The sequence below is a fragment of the Caretta caretta genome, chromosome 8, assembly GCF_965140235.1.
Source record: "Caretta caretta isolate rCarCar2 chromosome 8, rCarCar1.hap1, whole genome shotgun sequence".
Taxonomy (NCBI): Eukaryota; Metazoa; Chordata; order Testudines; family Cheloniidae; genus Caretta; species Caretta caretta.
This window is the reverse complement of record NC_134213.1, coordinates 99,016,795-99,041,555: the sequence shown is the minus strand read 5'-3', so window position 1 is coordinate 99,041,555 and position 24,761 is coordinate 99,016,795. Positions and strand designations below refer to the sequence as shown.

The window sequence follows — 24,761 nt, the reverse complement described above, 5'->3', positions numbered from 1 at the left end:
CTTTTTATATAAAAAATGGATTCTTACTGCAGAACAATATTTCCCAAGACTTCTCCACACCTCATTCAGCCAAAGCAGAAATTGGGGATGTTTGTGAGATAATTTGTCACCACAGAAACAATTTTGGTGGCACAAATACTGGAGAGTGATATTATGAAATGAGTCAGAGAGAAGACAGATTAGAAAGTAAAAAAGCTCTGGTACACAGTCAAATATCTTGGTAAACAGCAATACAGGAGCCAAAACACAAAACAGGCATGACAATTTAGTGACAATCTGAATTTGTTACCTTTGTTGTATGTAGCTCTAGAAACACTGGCACACAAACTTTATCAAAACCCAAACACCAGCTCAACAGCACTAAAATTCATATCACAATCACAACGGCTGCCTCTGATCAGAGGAGGAACAACGAATAAGCCACCATGAAGGCCCACTTGATCTTTACATTGACAGAATCTCAAAGCAGTTGCTTGCGTACGACTGCTTTAGACAATGTCAGTTATTACATTTGTCTTGCATTACCTCTTGACCTCAAATACTAGATGCACATAATACACTTAAGTAGTGTGATATTCTGTTTTCTTAACTGGAATTAAGAGATCAAAAAGTTTTAATTTAGCACTATTTGCCTCCTTTTCAAACAACGCCAGGAATTCAATCTTGAGCAAACACACACACAAATAAACCATGAGATTCCAACACACACCATACAAAATTATTCCTGATGTGTGTCAGACATGAATATTCATGAGAGTTTTACTAGATTATTAAAATTTGATTCCATTCACATGAGTAGGCAGATTTAATTAACATATTTGGTATAGAAAACTTCTATTTGACATCTTGTTGCATATTCATTTGGCTGTCAGTGTTACTGACGAGACAGGATATGAATTATCTCCTGAAAGGTCATGCAATTAATTACCACCAAGTCACAAGGAGTATAACATAAAATAGGTAAGCAAAAATTCATAAGACAGTTGTTAGGAAGACACGCCACATTTTACTTCAGTTCAGAAAATGTAAGAAAAATTTCCACTATTTATTCTCTATCAAATGTCAACTAAGCTTTTACTGTCCATTGGTAATCCAAAAAGTATTTAGATTATCAGGAGTCATGCTGCAGATTTTTAAATGCAGCAACTGAAGCTGCTTTTCACTTAACTTATCACTTAATTGAAAAATAGCTTTGCAGTATTTAATACAGGTCTTGGCTGACTATAAGCACCTTAAATCCTGGCATTTAAACTGCCTAGATTAGGTCTTTATTCATAGGAAACAGCAACAACATTTGAATTTGCTGATCCTATGGAAAGATTGTCATAGTCCCTTTAAAGTAAAACTATTTAAAAGGATATTTAGACTTTAAAAAATTCACCATGGAGCAACAAAATCTCCCCAACTAGGGATTTACTGTGACTGTCATGAAGTGGTACTATACGGTACAAATCCATTTAATTTGACCAGTTTATTAGTCTTAATTTGCATGGCATTGAAATATCTTCACTGGTTTGTGAAATGCATATATTCTCACGCTCTCACTTTTTTTTTTTTTTTATTAAAGGTAATTATTTTTTAAAGTAAACGGTACATGATTTGGCTTAAAGACTCAATTATTACATTTCTATAAGAATGAATGAACACATGCACCAAAAAACAGAAGTGAAATATGAGAAATTCTACAGCTCATTTACCTGGACCTCATTTGTCCTCCGTTTGATAGTATCCTCTTTCTCCTTCAGTTCCTGTTCCACATTATTCTTTTCCCTAGAAGACCAACAAAATATGCAAGAATACTTAAGAACATCAGTTACAGCAGGTACACTTATCCAGCCCCCTAATCCTGTCTCTCTTTTTAAATACATAGTGAAACATTAAATAAAGAAAAAAATTTAGGGTGTCTCTGTTCCTTAAATTATTTACAAAGCAGATGATTATATATATCTGCTCAGCATAAAAAAGCCTTCTCATTGAAGAGTGGTTAGGTGAAAAGAATAGCTCAAAAAAGGAAGGGGGGGGAATCAATGAAATACTGTCTTCAGTGATCTCACTGTTGCCATGGAGCAATTGTCTAATGAAGACTGCTGGGAAAAGTGGGAGGGATTGCATCAGCTTCCATACATTTAACCCTTGGAAACACAGGTAAAACAACTAGGAAACAATTCACAGCACCAGGGAACCAAGTCATCAGCTAGTAAGTTTAGCTGTATTCAGATAGTTTTTGGTACCATTTACTGAGAAGTTTAGAGACAAAGCAAAAATGCTAGTTTGACTTTAACCAGATGAACCCAGAGACCCCATACAGATATGTGCTGTGTCACATCAAATCTGCTTCTATAGAAATATACTCAAGATTAAGTAACAGTGATTACTGATAGCTATCATTGATAACAGTAATAGAAAAAACCCAAGTCAAACAAAATATTTCCTTTTTAAACATATAAGCAAGTGTTTATTTCTGAGTGAGAAATGCAACTCTCCCTTTGTTTGTGGCTGTACAATGAAATCCCAGGCTTAACAAAGCAGTTTTTGTTAAAGTTGTGTACAAATTATTTCCTCAATAGATGAATTTATTTTTACTCTATGGATTTTTTCTTTTTACATTTGTTAATTCTAGAACACATATACAAACAGAAGAAAAACAGAAGCTTACCTTTCACTCCACCTCCCTACACTTATTTTTTTAATCACAGAGACAACACTGGAGTAGGCTTGAGCAATTATTTATTGGGGCTGTCAAGCGATAAAAAAATTAAGCACAATTAAATCGCATGATTAAAAAATTAAGTGCAAATAATCACACTGTTAAACAATAATAGAATGCTTTTTATTTAAATATTTTTGGATGTTTCCTACATTTTCAAATATATTGATTTCAATTACAACACAGAACACAAAGTGTACACAGCTCACTTAATATTTATATTTTATTACAAATATTTGCACTGTAAAAAACAAAAGAAATAATATTTTTCAATTCCTCCATTGCAGGTCCTGCAGTGCAATCTCTTTACCATGAAAGTGGAACTTACAAATGTAGAATGTATAAAAAACACCTGCATTCAAAAATAAAAAAGAATGTAAAACTTTAGAGTCTACAACTCCACTCAGTCCTCCTTCTTGTTCAGTTGATCATGCAGACAAACAAGTCTGTTTACATTTGCAGAAAATAATGCTGCTCCCTTCCTGTTTACAATGTCACCTGGAAGTGAGAACAGGCATTTGCATGGCACTGTTGTAGCCGGCATTGCAAGATATTTACGTGCCACATTCACAAAAGATTTATATGTTCCTTCATGCTTCAACCACCATTCCAGAGGACATGCATCCATGCTGATGATGGGTTCTGTGCGATAACGATCCAAAGCAGTGCAGAACGATGCATGCTCAGTCTCATTATCTGAGTCAGATGCAATCAGCAGAAAGTTGATTTTCTTTTTTGGTGGTTTGGGTTCTGTAGTTTTCACATTAGAGTGTTGCTCTTCTAAGACTTCTGAAAGCATGCTCCACACCCTCTCCCTCTCAGATTTTGGAAGGCACTTCAGATTCTTATACCTTGGGTCGAGTGCTGTAGTTATCTTTAGAAATTTCACATTGGTACCTGCTTTGCATTTTGTCAAATTAGCAGTGAAAGTTTTCTTAAAACGAACAAGTGCTCGGTGTTCAATCTGAGACTGCTATAAAATGAAATAAATGGCAGAATGCGGGTAAAACACAGAGCAGAAGACATACAATTCTCCCCTAAGGAGTTCAGTCACAAATTTAATTAACGGACTCTTTTTTTAACGAGCATCATCAGCATGGAAGCACGTCATCTGGAACACTGGCTGAAGCATGAAGAGACATATGAATCTTTAGTGCATCTGGCATGTAAATATCTTGCAACGCTGACTACAACAGTGCCATGTGAACACCTGCTCTCACTTTCTGGTTTCAGAGTAACAGCCGTGTTAGTCTGTATTCGCAAAAAGAAAAGGAGTACTTGTGGCACCTTAGAGACTAACCAATTTATTTGAGCATGAGCTTTCGTGAGTACTCCTTTTCTTTTCACTTTCTGGTGACATTGTAAACAAGAAGAGGGCAGCATTATCTCCCCTAAATGTAAACAAACTTGTTTTTCTTAGCAATTGGCTGAACAAGAAGTAGGACTGAGTGGACTTATAGGCGCTAAAGTTTTACATTTTGTTTCTGAGTGCAGTTATGTAAAAAAAAATCTACATTTGTAAGTTGCACTTTCATGATGAAGAGATCATACTACAATACTTGTATGAGGTGAATTGAAAAATACTATTTATTTTATCATTTTTACAGTGCAATATTTGTAAAAATAAAAGTACAGTGTTCACTTTATACTTCGGATTCTGTGTTGAAATTGAAATAGATATATCTGAAAACTTAGAAAAACATCCAAAAATATTTAACAAATTTCAATTGGTATTCTATTGTTTAATAGTGCAATTAAAACTGCAATTAATTGTGATTCATTTTTTAAATTGTGATTACTTATATTGTGGCAGCATCTAGAGCAGTGATACAAAGACTGTGGCTCTCAAGCTGAAAGTGGCTCCTGCAGCTCTTTGCAGCACATGATATGAAAACACTGATTTAATTATTAACCAGTCTAAATTATTAGACAATCAGGATGTTTTTACTATGTTATTAACCAATTGTAGTTGATAAAATAATAATACTTGGTCAGTCAGTCATTTTGCTGAGAGAATTTGTATATTTCCCCTATCAACTGTTTAAATATGAATATATAGTATTACAGTAAATCAAACAATGAATTCACACTACTGTGGCTCTCTGGGGTAATGCTGATGGCTAATTTGACCCCTGAACCACCAAGGTCTCAGTATCACTGATCTAGAGACTTCACTCAGGATCAGGACCTGATTCTACCAGCTGAAGCACAACACACATAAGACAGTCCCTGCCCCAGAGGAGCTAACATTCTGAACAGTCAAAGAACAGCATGTGGGAAAGGACTACAAAATACAAGTGAAGTGTCCAGGATGATCTGGCATGCATTTTATTATTTTATTTTTTTACTAATGTGTTTAAAAATTAATTTTAGTAAACAGGTAAGGACGAGATGGTGAGTAAGTATGAGGTGAAGGTGGAGAGAGGAAAACAGCAGGAAAGGAGAGAAGGATTGTGAGGAGCATGTATGACAGAAAGAGTAAGGATGGCAGTGAGAAAGAGAGCCAGGAAGAGGGGCAGGAAGAAGTTGGGGCAAACCATCAGGTCAGACTATAGAAAATAATATCCAGACATCTCATCTTGTGGCTTCCAGAGGCTGAGAGAGAGTATGTGGTCTGTGTGTGCAACTCTGCCGGAGACTGGAGGAAGTAGTCAAAACAGGGGCCAAAACAGGGCATGACTATAATCCTGATGGCTAGTGGGGAAAGTCTCTGTTACACCTGGAGAATGGCTCCACCCCCTGGAGGCCCTGCTCTGCTTCTCCCACACATGTGGATGGGGAGAAAAGGGGAGGCTTCTCAGGCAGCTCCCCCTGCCCATGTTAAGAAGCGGTGATGGCTGGGTCTGTCACTACCCCAGTGCTCCTTCCAAATATTTTAGATAAACTCATCTACCCACGAGGTAAAGGAATGCCTTAATTAACAGCAACAGGTTGTTTCCAATCCCTCACTGGTGGTGGTCCCATTACCCCCCCACACACACTTTTTTAATTCCACAACCACACTCCCTTTCCTGAATCCTCCCCTCTCCACTAAGTCTGGATACTACCAACAAAATAAGCACTTACGGTCTATTACACAAGTTCTCCAATCTTGGGGTTATGTACAAAGACTGCCTGGTAATTCTGCCCACCCTCTTTACTTCTACAATCTTTTCTTAAAATCTTGATAGAAACCCTTTATCATTACAACAACTGTTCCACACACACACACACACACACACCCCTCTCCAAAGAATTCCATCTGCTTTTCTTCTGTGGTATTTATAATAAAACTTGTCAGCTTAGAAGTTCACACAAATTCAGAGCTTGTCTACAGATTAAGTGTACAAATTCCAGGCGATCATCTTAATAAAGGTGCATATGTATCCTACTTTCTACTGAAAGGACAAGTATCAAGCAGCACAAGACAATATGCCTATGCTCAAGCCTCTACTAGCCAACAGAAAGAAAAAGGAAGATTATAATTCCCCTTTCCACACACCAGTAATAGTTAAAATCTTATGTTGCACAAATGAATCTAACACCTTTTAGACCCAACAGAAAACCATGGCAATATGATGCCAGCACTTCAACAAAGAGCGACCATAGTGAATCTAACAGACAAAAGAGCATATGCTAGTAGTTTACTCAATTACAATTAGGCTTTAAAAATATTAAATTCTGTTTAAAAAATACTAAAGAAACCATTTGTGAGTAACTAAGATATAAGATTGATGTAGTTCTCCTTTACCTACCTCTGCAGATCAACTATCTCATTGTTTAAAGTATCAAGCTCTTTAATTGCAGAAAAATCTGCCACCGGAGTCAGTCCTAGAGAGCTCTGTAAAATAGAAAATAAATACCTTAATTTAATTTATAGAATATAAACTAGACTGACTTAGTATTGAGCTCTAGCTAACAAATAAAACGTACACTTAATTCTAAGCCTATTCTTATAGAACAGCCCCTCTCCACCACCACTACAGTGAAACTCTTATGAAAACCACCAGAACTTTCAACTTGCTATTATAAAGTTTGGCTGAAATAAAAATTTAGTGGGTGTACAAATGGTACTGCATTTTGCAGACCTATTTTATTCCATGACCAAGATGCTTAATACTACCACTGTACTGGCAATGGAACAGACCTAGAGAAAATGCTTCTCAGTCTTAAGTAACTACCAGTAAATTTTGGAGCAACAATGACAGGCTCAGGAAAAAGTGGTGTCCACTCCTGTTTGGGCAAGGAGGAGGAGATGGTGGTGATGTCAAGGGGACCTATCAGTCTAACCAAAGGCACTATCATGATAATTAAGTCAAAGTTCTGATTGATGTCTCCGAATTACAAATTAACACAACCCAAGCCAATACAAAAATTAGCAACTGTTTCTAATATATAAAGGCTTAAAGATCAAAGGCTTTAAATAAAAAAAATATAAAACACTACATTATTCACAAAATACGACTACTGTCAAACTATATTATCTGCCATAATTCAAACACTTTTGTTTCTCCTGCAAAAGTGTGTTATTGCATGAACTCTTCCAGAGAAGCTCAGAACCCTTATTTTAAGCCTTGACATGCAAAAACCTTCACATATACTTTACTTTTAAAAAGCTATTTGATAATTAATGCTGAGCTAGTTTTCTATTAATGATTTTAGTTTTGCTATTAATTTAAAACAATATTTCCGGCTCACCTTTTAAGGTTTACAGAAGACTATTGCTTGGAGGATAATTGAAATTTGTATAATAGCTTATACATACAGGGACACTCAGAAAAATTTATCTGAACTAACTAAAGGTATTAATTTAAAGTGAATTGGTTAAACTGCATTAAGCCCTTGTGTGAACATACTTATTCAGAATTACAGTATTTTGAATTAGATTAATCTTAACTCACTTTGAAAGTAAATTAAAATGAAGTGGATTAAGGCCCCTTTAATTCTGAATAAGTATCGCCACACATTGGCTTAATGCAGTTTAACAAATCCATTTTAAATTCACACTTTCAGTTAATTCAGATTTTTCTGAGGGTCTCGATACAGACAAACCCCAAAGCATGATGCTTTGAGCTGGACAGCAAGGCCACCCCACACACACACCCTGAAGTGGTGGCTCCTGTCCTGAGGAGCAGGGGCTGGCTCCCCACTTTGATAATTGTGACCTGGCACATGTGATCTCAGTGTCACTCAGCTTTGCCCTGCCAATCTCTGTCATCATGGATGAGCTGCTGAACCAAATCTGAGTGAGTTCTGTTGCCCCCAGGGCCTTCTCTCTGCACCAGGCCAGGAGAAGAGGATGTTTGCTTAGGCCAGGACCCAGTGATAGGTTAATCCACCTAGAACCTCCCTGTAACCCACCATCTGGAAAACGCTGGACTAGAGAGACCAAAGACTGCAGCCATGCTTTAGCAAACATTGTATTAATTCTAGGGTACCCTATTTGCATATGGAGGTTTCCTACATATCCCACTGGTTTCCTTAAACAGGGCTTGGATTATCTCCTTATTCATCCCAAGAATAAAATTTTCTGCCCAAGAACAAATACAAAGCTGTGAAGTGTAACTTTGTAAGAGTCATTTTTAAGTGCAGTCTCACCTAACACAAGTAATAGGGCAACTTTTAGCTTTAAAGTTTTAGGACTCTCAATATTTTAGAGCCAGAAAGAATAAAATGATGTTCACTTTGTTAATATTACATAAAGTCCTGAACAACAGTAACTTGCAAGAGCAATCATATATGCAGGGGAAGAAAGTGTGTACATAAACCTAAATAGCCCCTGGCGTAAAATTGGAACCATGCATTAGCTAAATATATTTTCTATAAAGAAATGAAAACTGCATGAAATTTTGAATTGTAATTATGGCAATTAGACTGCATTCTCTTGCATGTATGATTTTTTTTTTTAAATTGAGAAAATAAGAGCTTGCGTTTAGTTTCAGTTCTATTCTGAAAAGGGACTTAACACAGCATTGTGTAGTTCCTTGTTCATTGTGTTCCAGTGGCTCCAGATCAAACATGCTAAACTTACAAGAAAAGTGTTTTTTTCTAAATTCACAAACTCTGGTCTGGTAGTGCCCCCCTCCCTACCCCTACCTTCTCATGCATCACCAGTTATATTCCTTTTTTAAAGTTTATTTTTATTGTTTTGCATATAAAATATTAACGTAACGTAATGAAACAAAACATACATAAATACATGCACAAGTTGAAAATACCATATAAATAACAAAATTCAATGTACATTATTTGTAAAGCCTGGGAAAACCGCAACAAACCAACCAACCAAGAAAACCTAAACCTGTAGGGGACATGCAGGGCCGTTATACAGATTCTGCAGGCTAAATTATACCTGGTTTATACCAAAAAGAAAAAGGAGCACTTGTGGCACCTAAGAGACTAACCAATTTATTTGAGCTAAGCTTTCGTGAGCTATAGCTCACTTCATCGGATGCATACTGTGGAAAGTACAGAAGATGTTTTTATATACACAAACCATGAAAAAATGGGTGATCATCACTACAAAAGGTTTTCTCTCCCCCCACCCCACTCTCTTGCTGGTAATAAGCTATTACCAGCAGGAGAGTGGGGTGGGGGGAGAGAAAACCTTTTGTAGTGATAATCACCCATTTTTTCATGGTTTGTATGTATAAAAACATCTTCTGTACTTTCCACAGTACGCATCCGATGAAGTGAGCTGTAGCTCACGAAAGCTTATGCTCAAATAAATTGAAGTGGTTAGTCTCTAAGGTGCCACAAGTGCTCCTTTTCTTTTTGCAAATACAGACTAACATGGCTGTTACTCTGAAACCTGGTTTATACCAGGAACTGAACTGAAGTGTAATCCACCTTGACTTTCAAATTCCCAAATGGAGCTGTTTGGCCTGGCAGCTCGAAAAGCAAACCTCTTTTTTTTTTTTTTTTTCCTAAATTGCACATATTTGGTATGAGAGTGAGTGAAAGAAATTCAGAACCCTTCAGTGCTGTTGTTACACTCTAACTGCATACACTTTTTGTAATGCTTATAAATTTGGAGATTACAGAATAGAGTCAGGTAGAGTCAGTATTAGGTAGAGTCAGGCAGGGTACAATGGTGGTGTTGTCCAGGTTTGGCCACACAAACATGGCAATTCACTTCAAACAGGACATGAACATAAGAGCGGCCATACTGGGTCAGACCAAAGGTCCAGCTAGCCCAGTATCCTGTCTTCCAAGAGTGGCCAATGCCAGATGCCCCAGAGGGAGTGAACAGAACAGATAATCATCAAGTGATCCATCCCCTGTCTCCCATACCCAGATTCTGGCAAGCAGAGGCTAGGGACACCATCCCTGCTAATCCTGGCTAATAGCCATTAATGGACCTATCCTCCAGGAATTTATATAGTTCTTATTTAACCCTGTTAGAGTCTTGGCCTTCACAACATCCTCTGGTCAAAGAGTTCCACAGATTGACTGCATCATGTGAAGAAATACTTGCTTTTGTTTGTTTTGAACCTGATGGCTAAATGAAATTAATAGTGACCCCCTCGTTCTTGCGTTATGAGAAGTAGTAAATAAAACTTCCTTATTTACTTTCTCCACATGAGTCATGATTTTATAGAGCTCAATCATATCACCCGTTAGTCGTCTCTTCTCCAAGCTGAAAAGTCCCAATGTTATTAATCTCTCCTCATACATAAGCTGTTCCATACCCCTCATCGTTTTTGCTGCCCTTTTCTGAACCTTTTCCAATTCCAATATTTCTTTTTTTGAGATAGGGCGACCACCTCTGCACACAGTATTCAAGATGTGGACGTACTATGGATTTATGTAGAGGCAAAATGATATTTTCTATCTTATTATCTAACCCTTTCTTAATGATTCCCAACATAGTTAGCTTTTTTGACTGCTGTCCCACATTGAGTGGATGTTTTCACAGAACTATCCACAATGACTTCAAGATCTCTCTTGAGTAGTAACAGCAAATTTAGACCCCATCATTTTATAGGTATAGTTGGGATTATGTTTTCCAGTGTGCATTACTTTGCATTTATCCACATTGAATTTTATCTGCCATTTTGTTGCCCTGTCACCCCATTTTGAGAGATCCCTTTATAGCTCTTTGCAGTCTGCCTGGGACTTAACTATCTTGAGTAGTTTTGTATCATCTGCAAATGTTGCCACCTCACTGTTTACCCCCTTTTCCAGAACATTTATGAATATGTTGAATAGGACTGGATCCAGTACTGACCCCTGGGGGCCACCACTATTTACCTCTCTCCATTCTGAAAACTGACCATTTATTCTCACCCTTTGTTTCCTATCTCTTAACCAGTTACCACTCCATGAGAGGACCTTCCCTCTTATCCCATGACACCTTACTTGTTTAAGAGCCTTTGGTGAGGAAACTTATCAAAGGCTTTCTGAAAATCTAAGTACATTTGACCCCCTCAAAGAATTCTAGCAGATTGATGAGGCATGATTTCCCTTGACAAAAACCATGTTGCCTGTTCTCCAACAAATTATGTTCATCTACGTGTCTGACAATTTTGTTCTTTACTATAGTTTCAACCAGTTTGCCTGGTACTGAAGTCAGGCTAACTGGCCTGTCATTGCCAGAATCACCTCTGGAGCCCTTTTTAAAAATTGGCGTCACATTAGCCAAGGACATGTAAGGCCCCTGCAGCTCTAAGACTACTGCCTCTCAAATCCAGACTTTTGGTCATAATCAAAATGCACAATTGTTTTTCACAGATCAGGATTCCCAGTGAACTAGGATTTCTGATGGCATTTGAACTCATTCAAAAACTGAAATGAATACTTTTTAAACAGTTCTTTTAGGCTGCAGAGCAGCGCACTGGTAGCCATGTAAGTCTGCTGTAAATTAGATCAGCCCCAGGGATCTACCCACACAGAACTCATGGCAGGATCAGAGCTTTACTTGCCTTTTCTCCACGGGGGCAATCAATTCAAAAGCCCTTCCATTATCTCTGACCTCTTTAGAGGTTTGAAGATGTTTAAAGGCCTGGATCCACCCTGCTAAAAGACCTTTAAGGCTTTTTTAGAAATGGCTGAGGAGATGATGGATCTTGAAAGGCACTCGCCGCTCTCCAAGACACAGTATTCCATCGAGTCTCTTCTTGAGATCCCCTCTAAGAACAAAATCCTCCTCTAATATTAAGAGTTGACTAATTGACAGATCTCAAAAAGCTGTTTTCAGTGGGGAACTGTCACAAAGTAGGGGTGACTCTAGTGGGGTTCTGCAGGGATCAGTACTATGCCCAATACTGTTCAATATTTTCATCAGTGATCTAGAAGTAAATATAAAATCACTGCTGATTAAATTTAAGGATGAGACAGAGTGGTGGAGAGATATATACTGAGAAGGACAGGGCAGTCACATACAGCAATCTGACAGGTTTCAGAGTAACAGCCGTGTTAGTCTGTATTCACAAAAAGAAAAGGAGTACTTGTGGCACCTTAGAGACTAACCAATTTATTTGAGCATAAGCTTTCGTGAGCTACAGCTCACTTCATCGGATGCATACTGTGGAAACTGCAGAAGACATTATATACACAGAGACCATGAAACAATACCTCCTCCCACCCCACTCTCCTGCTGGTAATAGCTTATCTAAAGTGATCACTCTCCTTACAATGTGAATGATAAACACCCATTTTTTCATGGTCTGTGTGTGTATAAATCTCCTCACTGTATTTTCCACTTTATGCATCCGATGAAGTGAACTGTAGCTCACGAAAGCTTATGTTCAAATAAATTGGTTAGTCTCTAAGGTGCCACAAGTACTCCTTTTCTTTTTGCAAATACAGCAATCTGGATCACATGGTAAATTGGACACATTCAAAATTCATTTTAATGCAGCCAAATGCAAAGTTATACCTCTCGGAACAAGGAATTCAGGCCATACCTACACAACGGGGGACTGTATCATGGAAAAGGATTTGGGAGTATTGTGGACAAGCAATTCAACAGGAGCTCTCAATGAGATACTGTGGCAAAAATAGCTAATGAGGTTTTTGGATATATAAACAGTGGGGTAGCGAGTGATTTTACTTCTGCATACAGCATTGGTGAGACCAATACCAGAATACTTCATCTAGTTCTGGTGCCCACGTCTCAAAAAGGAAGTTGAAAAATTGGAGAGATTGCAGAAAATTAACCTATTACATCACCTACTCTCTTCCCCCAAGAAACCAATTATATTAATTCTTAATGACAGCGACGTTAGTAAAGGTAGAACTCTCCCAGGAAAATGATTACTTGTCAACCCATTCCTTTCTTCTACCCCAACAGTGAGTCGTGCTTTATGATTATGCCTGTTGACACACTCGTAGCAAGAAATGTCATCACACTGGCAGAGGGAATCAAAAGAATAATGGTGCAGCTCAACAGTTCTCACTCTGTACAAGCCACAGTATGTGATACCACTTCAGTGGCTGTCAGCAGCACTTGTTCCCCCCCACCGCCAACCTTGATTTTTAGCCGTCCCGATAAATCCCAAGTAGGGGCATGTAGTTGTCTACACTGGATATTTTATTGCATAAAATGTTCAGTCAGCTGAACAGATTAATAAGTGTTCATAAATTCCCTAGTAATGTTCAAAAGTATGGGAGGGATTTACAGAACCAGCTGAAACCCATTTCCTTCCCTCTTTTAAATAATTTCTTAGTCATTTTGTATATTGAAGTTAAAACTCATTGCAAATCTCAGTTGATCTCAGTATTTTAGGAATGCTAAGAAGATATCACGTGATGCACTAAAAAAAAAAGTAGCAAGCAATACTGATCTCCGCTACTGTACAAATCAAAGTCTGGACATTTCACAACTCCTCCTGTAACAGCATGGATATTCGCTCCAGTGATAGTGCCAGTTATCAGATTCAGGGTGTTTACACTTTGTCTTAGCGTTTTCTCTGCAGTTTCAATGGGATAAAACATGTCACTTCCTATTCTGAACTTCAGCAGCACACAAAAACAACAACAGCTACCAACATTTGCCCCCGCCCCAGAGATGGCTGAATTTCTCTGATACCTGGAACAATCTTTATTGATAAATAGAGTAAACTAATAGTTTTTAATGTTTTAAGTTTGCAAAGCAACATGGGAGCCTTACAGATGCAAGGCTAGTTAAAACAGCAATAATTTCAGATTTCAGCATAACTCAATATCTACCTAAATGCTATGCTATTTCAAAGACTACTGAAGAGATATTTAGAAATGTTCACTACCAAGCCAACAGATATTATATATTAGAAAAAGCGAAGAACCTCTAACCTTGAGAAAGCAGAGTTAAGAAACTGACAGAATAATAAAGATGTAAAGCAGAGTGGTGCAGAATGGAAAAAATAGTCCAAACTGGAAAAGACAGAAAAGAAAGCAAACACACAAAAAAATTAGTAAAGGCACAAATAAAGCACGTTGGTTTTTGTTTTTTTTTAAACTGAATATAAAAAAATTAGGTACCAATTGCAAAAAACTCAAAAGGCATGCAAAATTTCAAGTTTATCAATTTTCAGGTGAGAATTTCTCATTCTGTTTATTATGAAGATAGCACAGCTGCGTCAATATTCAGCGCAACCAAGAGAAAATGTTAGTAATCACAGCTATTACAATGCATCGTACACAGATAAGATTTTGTTGTGACCTCTATTTGACTGCTTCTCTAATAAATAAAACTTTAAGCAATTAAAAGCCTCAGAGTCAATACAGCAGTGGATGGTTTAATGGCCAAAGGGGTCTGAGGACATCTGAAACGTTATTATGAATACAAATGGATAGCTAAAAAATTTAAAACATGCTCTTTTAAATAATTAATCACAGAGCTGAAAAAGGGTTTAATTTATTTTAGTAGAGACTGACTTCTTGAAAGAGGGAAATGTGAAAATACCACTTTTAAAAACTCTGTCTCAATATTAAGGAAAAGGATAATTTGTGCATATAATATTTCAGGTCCACAATGAAGTTCATCCTTGGATACTCAGGAATAGATTTATTCTTTCGACAAGCTGATTTCATGGTTCCTCAACAGCATGGTGTCTTTGCTTGGTTGGCTGGTGTAGCAAATAAGTTTGCTAAGAAAGCATTTATGCAGACATTATATCTATGGATGTAAACTGACAAAAACAGTACATCTGTTCATGGCAGTTAATCTTGTTTTTTCTTGATAGCACCACCATGTCTAGATTTTAAAAATTGGATTTAATTTTATTTTTTTTTATTTAATAGCACTTGAATTCAGAGTTTGTTTAGTATTTTTGAGGTTTCTACTTAAAAGCCTTCTGTAAAATCCTTACCTTCAGTAAGCTGGCTCTGTCTGATGGAGGGATCATTTCTGTAGTCAGAATCTGAGGAGGATCAATGCCCTTTGTTAACTTCTGATTAATTAAATGGAAAGCCAAGGCAAATTGTTCTTTTGAAAGCTTTCCACAGTCCTGTGTGTCACAGAGGCCCCTGTATACAAAAACACACAGACACAGAATAACTGATTAACCTCATTTCTACACGTACAATATTGTTTAGGAGTGCGTGCGCAAGCAGTGGAAAATTATGACAGCAACTGTCACATACTGTTTTATATCTTCAAATCACCTTACAAACAGCAATTAATCCTCAACACTGAGGAAAGTGCATATCATCCTCCTCTCTTGCTCCTCTTCTCCCCTCTCTCTGTCACCCCCCTTTATTTTGAACACATGTATAGGACAACTTCTGGATCTCCCAAGGATCAGACTGGGGTTTCAAACTGGATTCCCCAGAAATTAATGGGCTTATCCAGGATGGGAGGTCCCATGGTTCTACACCTCTCTACTCCATGGGGTCCACACATGCTCATTTCTCTTAGGGGTCCAAACGTGAGCTATCATGAAGGAAGCCCTGATGTCTACTATATGGTGACAGCAGCGAGGACCACATGCTCCAGATTCTGCAGTGTTCATACTGTGTCCAAAGCCTTTCATCCATAGCCCAAGTGGCGGAAATGGTTGAGCATCAGTTAGGAGCAGATGGCTGCTCATGCAGCTGCAATGGACTAAGACGGTTTTTTTGTTTTTAGTGGGCACACTGCTCTTCGGACGTTGCTGCCCTCAGGGACAAAAGGCTGAAGGATACATGCCATTAGAATTGATTCTATCTATCTGCCTCTAGAGAACCCTTTTCTGCCCAGAGAAAGAGCAACAGAGGACATTTACCAAAATTGAGTTGCTAAGGGGAGTGGGGTGCATTGTGCTCACTCAAGTGGCCTAAGATCACTGTCAAGATGCTTAATAAGGGAGGTGGAGCAGGAGAGAGAGAGAAAGAGAGACTTTTTCCTGTTTTATTCTAGTTTTGCTCTCTTCTTGACCAGTTGCAGGGTCACCAGCAAGCTGCAGCACCTCAGGAAGAAAAGCTGAGAGGAAAAAAGCTCAAGACACAAATGCAGCCCTGGGACACAGCTGAAATGTTGAGTTACTGAACCAAGTTGATAGAAATCTGAAATAAAGTTTTGGAATTCTCCTCAGAAGAATTCTGCAAATGTGAGGTCTAGCTAAGTCTGCCTGTCACTGTAGAGACAGAAAAAACTGGGGAGAATTATAGCAGGCAGGACATTCCACTGATTCCAGTAATATGATTGGTCTGGTTCTGTCCAAGACACAAGCCAGCTGGATCCCCAATGTGATGGATATGTGGAACTTAGCCCTGAAAAATGAAGTGATTTTCAAAGATGCTAAGCACCTGAAGCACCATTTCACTTCAGAGGATTTACCAGTACTCAAAAGCTGGAAAACCAAGCCATAATTAACTTTTTCAAAGCCAAACAACTAACTCGTGACATAGGCAGGTTAAGAAATCAGTCCTAGACCTATCCTCAAGGTACTAGATGATGCCTCAGATATGAACTGAAACACATTATCTAGGACCTTTTTACCTAGTACTTACAAAAATTGTACTACAAAAAGGCACTACGTGAAGTGAAAGTCTGAAGAGTTTAAATGTAAACAAATTAATGTAAATGTATGCATTACGAAAGTAAATATTGTAGGATATTCTATTTCTCATTCCAACATTTAGTAGACAAGTCTCCATATCATACAGATCAGTTTTGGCAAGTTCAAAATTGATAAAATTTTTCATACAATTCATAATTAGACTGTGAAACTTATTGCCATAGGAAGTCACTGAGGCCAAGAACTTAGCAAGATTCAAAATAGGAAAATGTATCCATGTTTATCTGAAAAATTTCCTTTCTTCAAGTTATAAGGTCCACAGATCTGTTACAAAGGGTACTTCAGCCTGTTTTCAAGTTGGGAACAGAACCGGACTTCTCCATTACTGGCAGCAGGGGAATGCCATGCCTCATCAAGTTCCCTTCAGTTGACAACTTCCACAGTGAGGATAATTCAAATCTACTTTCCTAAATTAAATATAATTGGAGGAAAAAGCACCACAATTTCTCATACTGCTGAGCACAGTAAATTCCACCTAACCACCAAGGCGATTAAAAGAGCACAGCTGGGTGTCCTGCGCATCAGAGAAGCTTTGAAAACCAGCTTTATGACTGGCCGTGGCCAGGCGACAGTGTGACAGTTCTGTTTGTTTCTCCTTGATGAAAACTCACCCCCTTGATTGTTTCTCCTTCCCTGTAAGCCAACCGACCTCCCCTCTTTGATCATTGCTTTCAGAGGCAAAATCATTATTGTTTCAAAATCATGCATCCTTTATTAATTCATCACACAAATAGAGGGAAAATTTGCAAGGTAGCCCGGGGGGGGGAGAGGGGTGAGGAGAGAAGCACCGGGTGGGGTGGTGGATGAGGGGAGGAGGGAAGGACAAGGCCACACTACAGTTCAAAAAACTTATTGAATTCCAGCCTTCTGTTGCTTGGGCAATCCTCTGGGGGTGGAGTAGCTGGGTGCCCGTAGCCTCCCCCTGTGTTCTTGGGTGTCTGGGTGAGGAGGATATGGAACTTGGGGAGGAAGGCAGGCAGTAATACAGAGGCTGCAGTGGCGGTCTGTGCTCCTACTGCCTTTCCTGCAGCTCCACCAGATGCCTTAGCATGTCAGTTTGCTCCCCCATTAGCCTCAGCATTCCATCCTGCCTCGTCTCATCGTGCTCATCCCTCCTCTCATCACGTTCATTTAACACTTTCCTGGACTCTGCAATTGTTTGCCTACACGCATTCTACTGAGTTCTTTCAGTGCGGGAGGACTGCATGAGCTCTGAGAACATGTAATCAGGAGTGTGTTTTTTTCGCCTTCTAATCTGCGCTAGCCTCTGGGACGGAGATGATAGGGGGAGCATAGAAACATTTGCAGCTGCGGGAAGAAGAAAAGGGAGAGTAGTATTTAAAAAGATACATTTTGGAGAACAAAGGGAAGACCATTTCACACTGAATCAAGTGATTCACATTACACAGCACATGGGCTTTTGGTACAAGGTCGCATTTTGCCTCTTAAATTGAGTACCTGCCGGTTTGGTGTGAGACATCACACATGCTCAGCTGGACAACAGAATTTGGCTTGCAGGCAGCCATGGTAAGTCAAAGGGTTTCAGCTTCTTCAACCTTCATAACCTGTGGGAATGGTTTCAAACAGCAGCGCCCTCCTTTCCCATACCAAGCAAAGCCCGTTGGGTTGGCCATTTAAAAGGAGGGGCTGCGGTTTTAGGGTGAATGTGCAGCACAACCCAAATCCCCCCTCCACCCAATTCTCTGGGATGATCACTTCACCCTCCCGCCCCACCACGCGTCTAAGGGAAGATCCCTGTCAGCCAAATGCGAACATACTAGCATGAACGGGCCTCCCCACACCACGTGGCTAACAGCGGGGATGATTCCTTTTCAGCCAAAGGCAAACAGCCCAGCAGGAATGGGCACCTCTGAATGTCCCCTGGGCATGGTAAAGTGTCCTACCATGGAGGACGGAATAAGGCTGTCCTCCCCAGAAACCTTCTGCAAAGGCTTTTAGAGTACCTCCAGGAGAGCTTCATGGAGATGTCCCTGGAGGATTTCCGCTCCATCCCCAGACATGTTAACAGACTTTTCCAGTAGCTATACTGGCCGTGAATGCATCCCAAGTCTTCAGGCCAAATTACTCATTAAACATGCTTGCTTTTAAACCCTGTATTATATTTACAAAGGTACACTCACCAGAGGTACCTTCTCCGGCTTCATGGTCCGGGAGCCTGCCTTGGGAGGGTATTGGCTCCAGGGTGATGAACAGTTCCTGGCTGCCAGGGAAAAGGGATTCTCCGCTTGCCTGCTGTGCGCTATCCTCAACCTCCTCCTCATCCACAAAATCCTCATCCCCGTTGCATGAGACTCCCCCCTTGCAGGTGTCCACAGACAGCAGTGGGGAAGTGGTAGGAACTCCCACTAGAATTACATGCAGCTCATTATAGAAGCGGTATGTATGAGGCTCTGATCCAGAGGGACCGTTTGCCTCCTTTGTTTTTTAATAGTCTTGCCTGAGATCCTTAATTTTCACACGGCACTGCTCTGTGTCCCTGTTGTCGCCTCTGTCCATCATGCCCTTGGAGATTTTGGCAAATATATTGGCATTTTGTCTTTTGGAACGGAGTTCTGCCTGCATGGATTCTTCTCCCCATATAGCGATCAGATCCAGTACCTCCCATTCGGTCCATGCTGGAGCTCTTTTACAATTCTGGGACTGCATGGTCACCTGTGCTTGTCAGGTCACCACGCTGGCCAAACATGAAATGAAATTCAAAAGTTCCCAGGGCTTTCCCCGTCTACCTGGCCAGTGCATCTGAGTTGAGAGTGCTGTCCAGAGCGGTCACAACGGAGCACTCTGGGATAGCTCCCGGAGGCCAATACCGTCGAATTGCATCCAACAACCCCAAATTCGACCCAGCGAGGTAGATTTTAAGCGCTAAACCCCTCACCGGGGAGGAGTACAGAAATTGATTTTCAAAGCCCTTTAAGTCGACAAAATAGGCTTGGTCATGTGGACGGGTGCAGGGTTAAATCGACCTAACGCTGCTAAATTCGACCTAAACTCGAAGTGTAGACCAGGGCTAAGGTGGACCAGAACTGTGGATCTTATTACGTGAATAAAGGAAATTCAGGAAAGCACAAATAAGTTTTCCTATGCTTCTTCACGCTAAAGGCCGCAGATCCATTATAATGGATTTTCATAGCAGCGTGCCTGCAGGGTAAGAAGGGTAAATATACATATCCAAAACAAAAGTGGATTATGATTTAATATCCTCTCCTAGATATAAAGGCATGGCGAAAACTCTTGGCAAAAGGAAGGAAGTGGCATTAGCTAAAATTAGATGAGCAGTAAGCATAATTTGGTGAAATAATGGCTGTCTAGCAGATCTCAATACAGGAGACAGGACTACTCTGCCCTGAGATTGTCAACTGCTCCTAAAGACTGAATGCTGAATTGTAGGAGAAACATTTCTTTATCTTACCTAGAGAATGAATGCTATGACATTGTGAGGACTATTCAATTAAAAGTAAGATTCTGGATCTTGAGTAAAGCTCCCAACTTCAGATAAAAAGCCTCAGCCAACTGGATATAGAGTAGGCCTCCTAATAGCTACCAAAGAGTAGAGATGTAAAATGACACCTCCTGCCAGGGTTCCATCTGAGTAGTGCTGTAAGAAGCATAATACGGTTCCAAGGTAGCGGTCTCTGACCTTACAGCATTAGAGTAAGGATGATGCCCTAATGAAGTATTTAATGTTGGGATTTGTACAGAACTTTTCTTGAATATGATGAGATTATACTACTGAGACTTTGACCTTCTTCCTTGAACACTCAAAATGAAGGGGGAACTCAAAGCTATTTTTAAACTGGTTTAACAGGATAGTTAAACTGTGGACTTTGCACCAGTAAGTATAATAAGTTCCATCTGTTGACTTTTCACTGGGGCTCACAAGAGCAATAATGACTTCATTCACGTATTCATTTTAAACATGTCTGGCCCTGGATGGAGGACCGCTCTGTGAGACCGAGACATAGCCTCCTCAACTAGAAAGGCAGAAACAGGAATGAGAGAGCAGCAGTGATATTTGTATTATCCTGGGGCACAGCTGAAAAAGTGGGAAGACATATAGAGGGACCGTGTCCACCTTTGCAAGATGTCATTCACTACCTCATACCCTAGATTCCAACACAAATGTGCCACAGAGCACTTTATTTACTTTTCTCAGCTGCAAAGAGATCAATCACCAGCCCTCCAAACTAACTTACTTTTTGATGCTGCAACCACACTGCTAATCCAACTTCTGCCATGTAAGTCTTGGTATTCATCTCCGCCTCATGGGCTGTGCACATGGAGATAGGAAACTCTACTCCACACAGGGCAGGAGAATTTCTTTGGGGTATAGGCTGATCATGTTCTTCCCAGTTACTACGAAAACTGTATCGAACACGTTCACTGTCACCTCCAGAACAGGTCTGTCATCCAGTGAAGGAACAGTGCTCCAAGACCTCAATCAATCATTGTTCTAGCTAGTGGGTACTGTGCTCTCTGTTTCTGGTACACATTTCCTGAGCTGAATTGGAAGATTCCATTTAAAAAATATCTATCTGATTCTCTGCATTCACCAGTTGAGGGAGCAGAGAATATACCACTCAAGCTAGAGTTCTGCCAGCACATGAGATAGGGTGAGCTATGGAGTGGATACAAGGTTTTATTGGCTAGGTATCATACGTACTTGATCACTGAAGCATAGCTGTGCTTAAGATGAGGATTCACAATACGTTAAAAAAAAATGGATTTTTGTTTCTGTGACAACTTGTTTTCCACTTGTTTATGGCCATCTTCATCTTCTGTTAACATTCTTCTGAAATAAGACCTTGTACATCATAGTCCTTATCCTCAGGCCAGGCCTATGACTGACTTTCCTGGTACCACGTCTGCCCTGAACCCAACATACTCCAGCAACCACATCACTGCATGCTCGCTTCAGCTTTCTCTCTGTACAGAACTCAGATTGAAAACAGTCCAAGAAGTGACCAGTGAATTTCCTTCTTCACAAAAGCCAATATATTATTGCTACCACAATCCTGTAGAGGATCCCTGGGAGCATGTATAAAGATTACGGCTGTCAAGCGATTAAAAAAATTAATCATGATTAATCACATGATTGATCACGCTGTTAAACAATAGAATACTATTTACATATTTTTGCATGTTTTCTACATTTTCAAATATATTGATTTAAATTACAACATAGAATACAAAGTATACAGGGCTCAGTTTATATTTATTTTTTGATTTCAAATATTTGCACTGTAAAAAACAAAAGAAATAAATTTTTTCAACTCCCCCATTGCAGGTCCTGCAGTGCAATCTCTACCATGCAAGTGGAACTTACAAATGTAGAATGTATACAAAAACTGCATTCAAAAATAAAAAACAATGTAAAACTTTAGAGCCTACAACTCCACTCAGTCTTCCTTCTTGTTCAGTTGATCATGCAGACAAACAAGTCTGTTTACATTTGCAGAAGATAATGCTGCTCCCTTCTTGTTTACAATGTCACCTGGAAGTGAGAACAGGCATTTGCATGGCACTGTTGTAGCTAGCATTGCAAGATATTTACATGCCAGATGTGGCAAAGTTTCATATGTCCCTTCATTCTGCAACCACCATTTCAGAGGACATGCGTCCATGCTGATGATGGGTTCTGCTTGACAACAATCCAAAGCAGTGTGGACCAACGCATGTTCAATCTCATCATCTGAGTCAGATGCTATCAGCAGAAAGTTGATTATCCTTTTTGGTGGTTTGGGTTCTGTAGTTTCCGCATCAGAATGTTGCTCTTTTAAGACTTCTGAAAGCATGCTCCACCCCTCATCCCTCTCAGATTTTGGAAACAGTTCAGATTCTTAAATCTCGGGTTGAGTGCTGTAGCTATGTTCAGAAAATTCACATTGGTACCTTCTTTGCATTTTGTCAAATTTGCAGTGAAAATGTTCTTAAAATGAACAACATGTGCCGAGTCATCATCCCAGACTGCTTGATCATGAAATATAGGGCAAAACGCGGGTAAAACAGAACAGGAGACATACAATTCTCTCCCAAGGAGTTCAGTCACAAACTTAATTAATGCATTTTTTTTTTTTTTTTTAAAACAAGCATCATCAGCATGGAAGCATGTTCTCTGGAACAGTTGCCAAAGCATGAAGAAGCATATGAATCTTTAGCGCATCTGGCACGTAAATATCTTGCAACACTGGCTACAACAGTGCCATGCAAATAGTGGTTCTCACTTTCAGGTGACGTTATAAATAAAAAATGAGCGGCATTATGTCCAGTAAATGTAAACAAACTTACTTCTCTTAGCGATTGGCTGAACAAGAAGTTGGACTGAGTGGACTTGTAGGCTCTAAAGTTTTACATTGTTTTGTTTGAGTACAGTTATAGAACAAACAAACAAAATCTATATTTCTAAGTTATGCTTTCATGATAAAAAGATCAAACTACATAGTACTTGTATGAGGTGAATGAAAAATACTATTTCTTTTGTTTATCATTTTTACAGTACAAGTATTCGTAATCAAATATAATATAAAGTGAGCACTGTACACTTTGGAGTCTGTTTTGTAATTGAAAGCGATATATTTGAAAATGTAGAAAAACATCCAAAATATTCAATGCATTTCAATAGGTTTTCTATTTTTTAACAGTGCGATTAAAACTGTGATTAATCAACAGCCATAATAAAGATCAAATGGTAATCAAAAGCAGGAAAACAAAAAATGCTGCCCTCCTTCTGCAAAGCGTAAGAATTGCCCAAGGATGGATAAATGGGAATGCTTTAAAGACAGCCATCATTAGGAAAGATAGATGTATCAGGGGATACCTGTTCTGCTTGTCCCTGATTCATTGAGATTAGAAATAGGATGGAGTGGATTGCAATGTTCCAATATGAAGCAGATGGAAAAGCCACAACCTGAATGAAATCATCCATGGGTTTCTGAGATGGAGAATAAGACAAAGCTATTCCTAAAATCCTTGCACAGCTCCATCAGGCACCCCGCTACACAATATCCAATGATCTCATTTGATCAAAACTATATGTAACCCTTTCGCTCCCAAAATGAAAGATCCTAGAATTAATCAGGGGTCTAATTCCAGATAGGTCTGGGAGACCTGCAGATAGCTCAGGGGCAATAGAGGGCAGCTACAGACCCTGACCATGTTCTAGCTACCACTTGCAAAGAGATATTTGCTCCTGTTACACTTCATAGATAGCTTTAACTTGCCATATATGACATGAATTTCCTTCTATAGTGTCTGCCAGGAGTCAATATTGCAAGCTGACTTTTACAATTACTCTGAACAGTCTCAGTTTTCCATAAAGTCTCAATATCATTATCAATATCATTAAAATAGCTGGGAACTTTGGAATCAGACACTCAGACAATAACCCCTCTTCCTGCATGAAAGAGATTTGAAACCCACTATTTTCCCCTTTCCTATCCAGAGAAAAGCCCCTAGGCCATGCGGTTTTTCTGTTGAGAGGGAACAGACCTGCAACATTGTCCACCTGTGTTAGCACTGATTGTGAAAGAATGCGGAGGCACTGAAATACGAACAGTCATCTGACACTCCTATGTATAAGTCACCTGTAAGTTTTCATGACCAAAGGAAGGGGCTAAGAATATGCCTGCCTGGACTTGGCTGCCTTTGATGGGCCTATGCAATGAAGAGGCCACTCTTCCGGTTCACTCTCTCTCCCAGGTAGAAACCCCTATAGTCCCTAACCACCGGAGAAGTGACTGAAGTGAGATTTTTCCATCTGGCATGCTGCCCTTCTGGCTTCAGTCCCTTCACACAGATGGATTGCTTGCCCCGGGGCTAGCTCTTTACCAATCCTACCTGCCTCCTTTCTTGCCAGGAGAGGGGCTAAGGTGACCCACACCTGGCCTGAGCTGCATCTTGCCTAGCAGAGCTGGCCCTCCAATCCTGCTTGTTTCCCCAATTCTTCCCCAGGCAGGAAAGATGACCCCACCCAGCCTGGGCTGTGAGAAGAAAACTACCTTCTGACCAGAGAGCTGGTAAAGCCCCCCAGCTAGACACTATTTGCGGAGGAGGTTGAGCGATAAACATAGACCCTT

General features: G+C 39.6%; 1 protein-coding gene across 4 annotated transcripts in view; it reads right to left on the bottom strand.

Moving 5' to 3' along the window:
* Nucleotides 1-24,761, bottom strand: part of EPS15 (epidermal growth factor receptor pathway substrate 15) — a 108,595-nt gene that overhangs the window by 39,385 nt on the left and 44,449 nt on the right. For all 4 annotated transcript variants that reach the window (XM_048860176.2, XM_048860181.2, XM_048860179.2 and 1 more), the window contains exons 11-13: nucleotides 14,980-15,136; nucleotides 6,442-6,527; nucleotides 1,698-1,770 (exon numbers count right to left, since the gene is read on the bottom strand). In XM_048860176.2, the coding sequence (XP_048716133.2) occupies nucleotides 1,698-1,770; nucleotides 6,442-6,527; nucleotides 14,980-15,136 (316 nt within the window). The remainder of the gene's footprint in view (nucleotides 1-1,697; nucleotides 1,771-6,441; nucleotides 6,528-14,979; nucleotides 15,137-24,761) is intronic.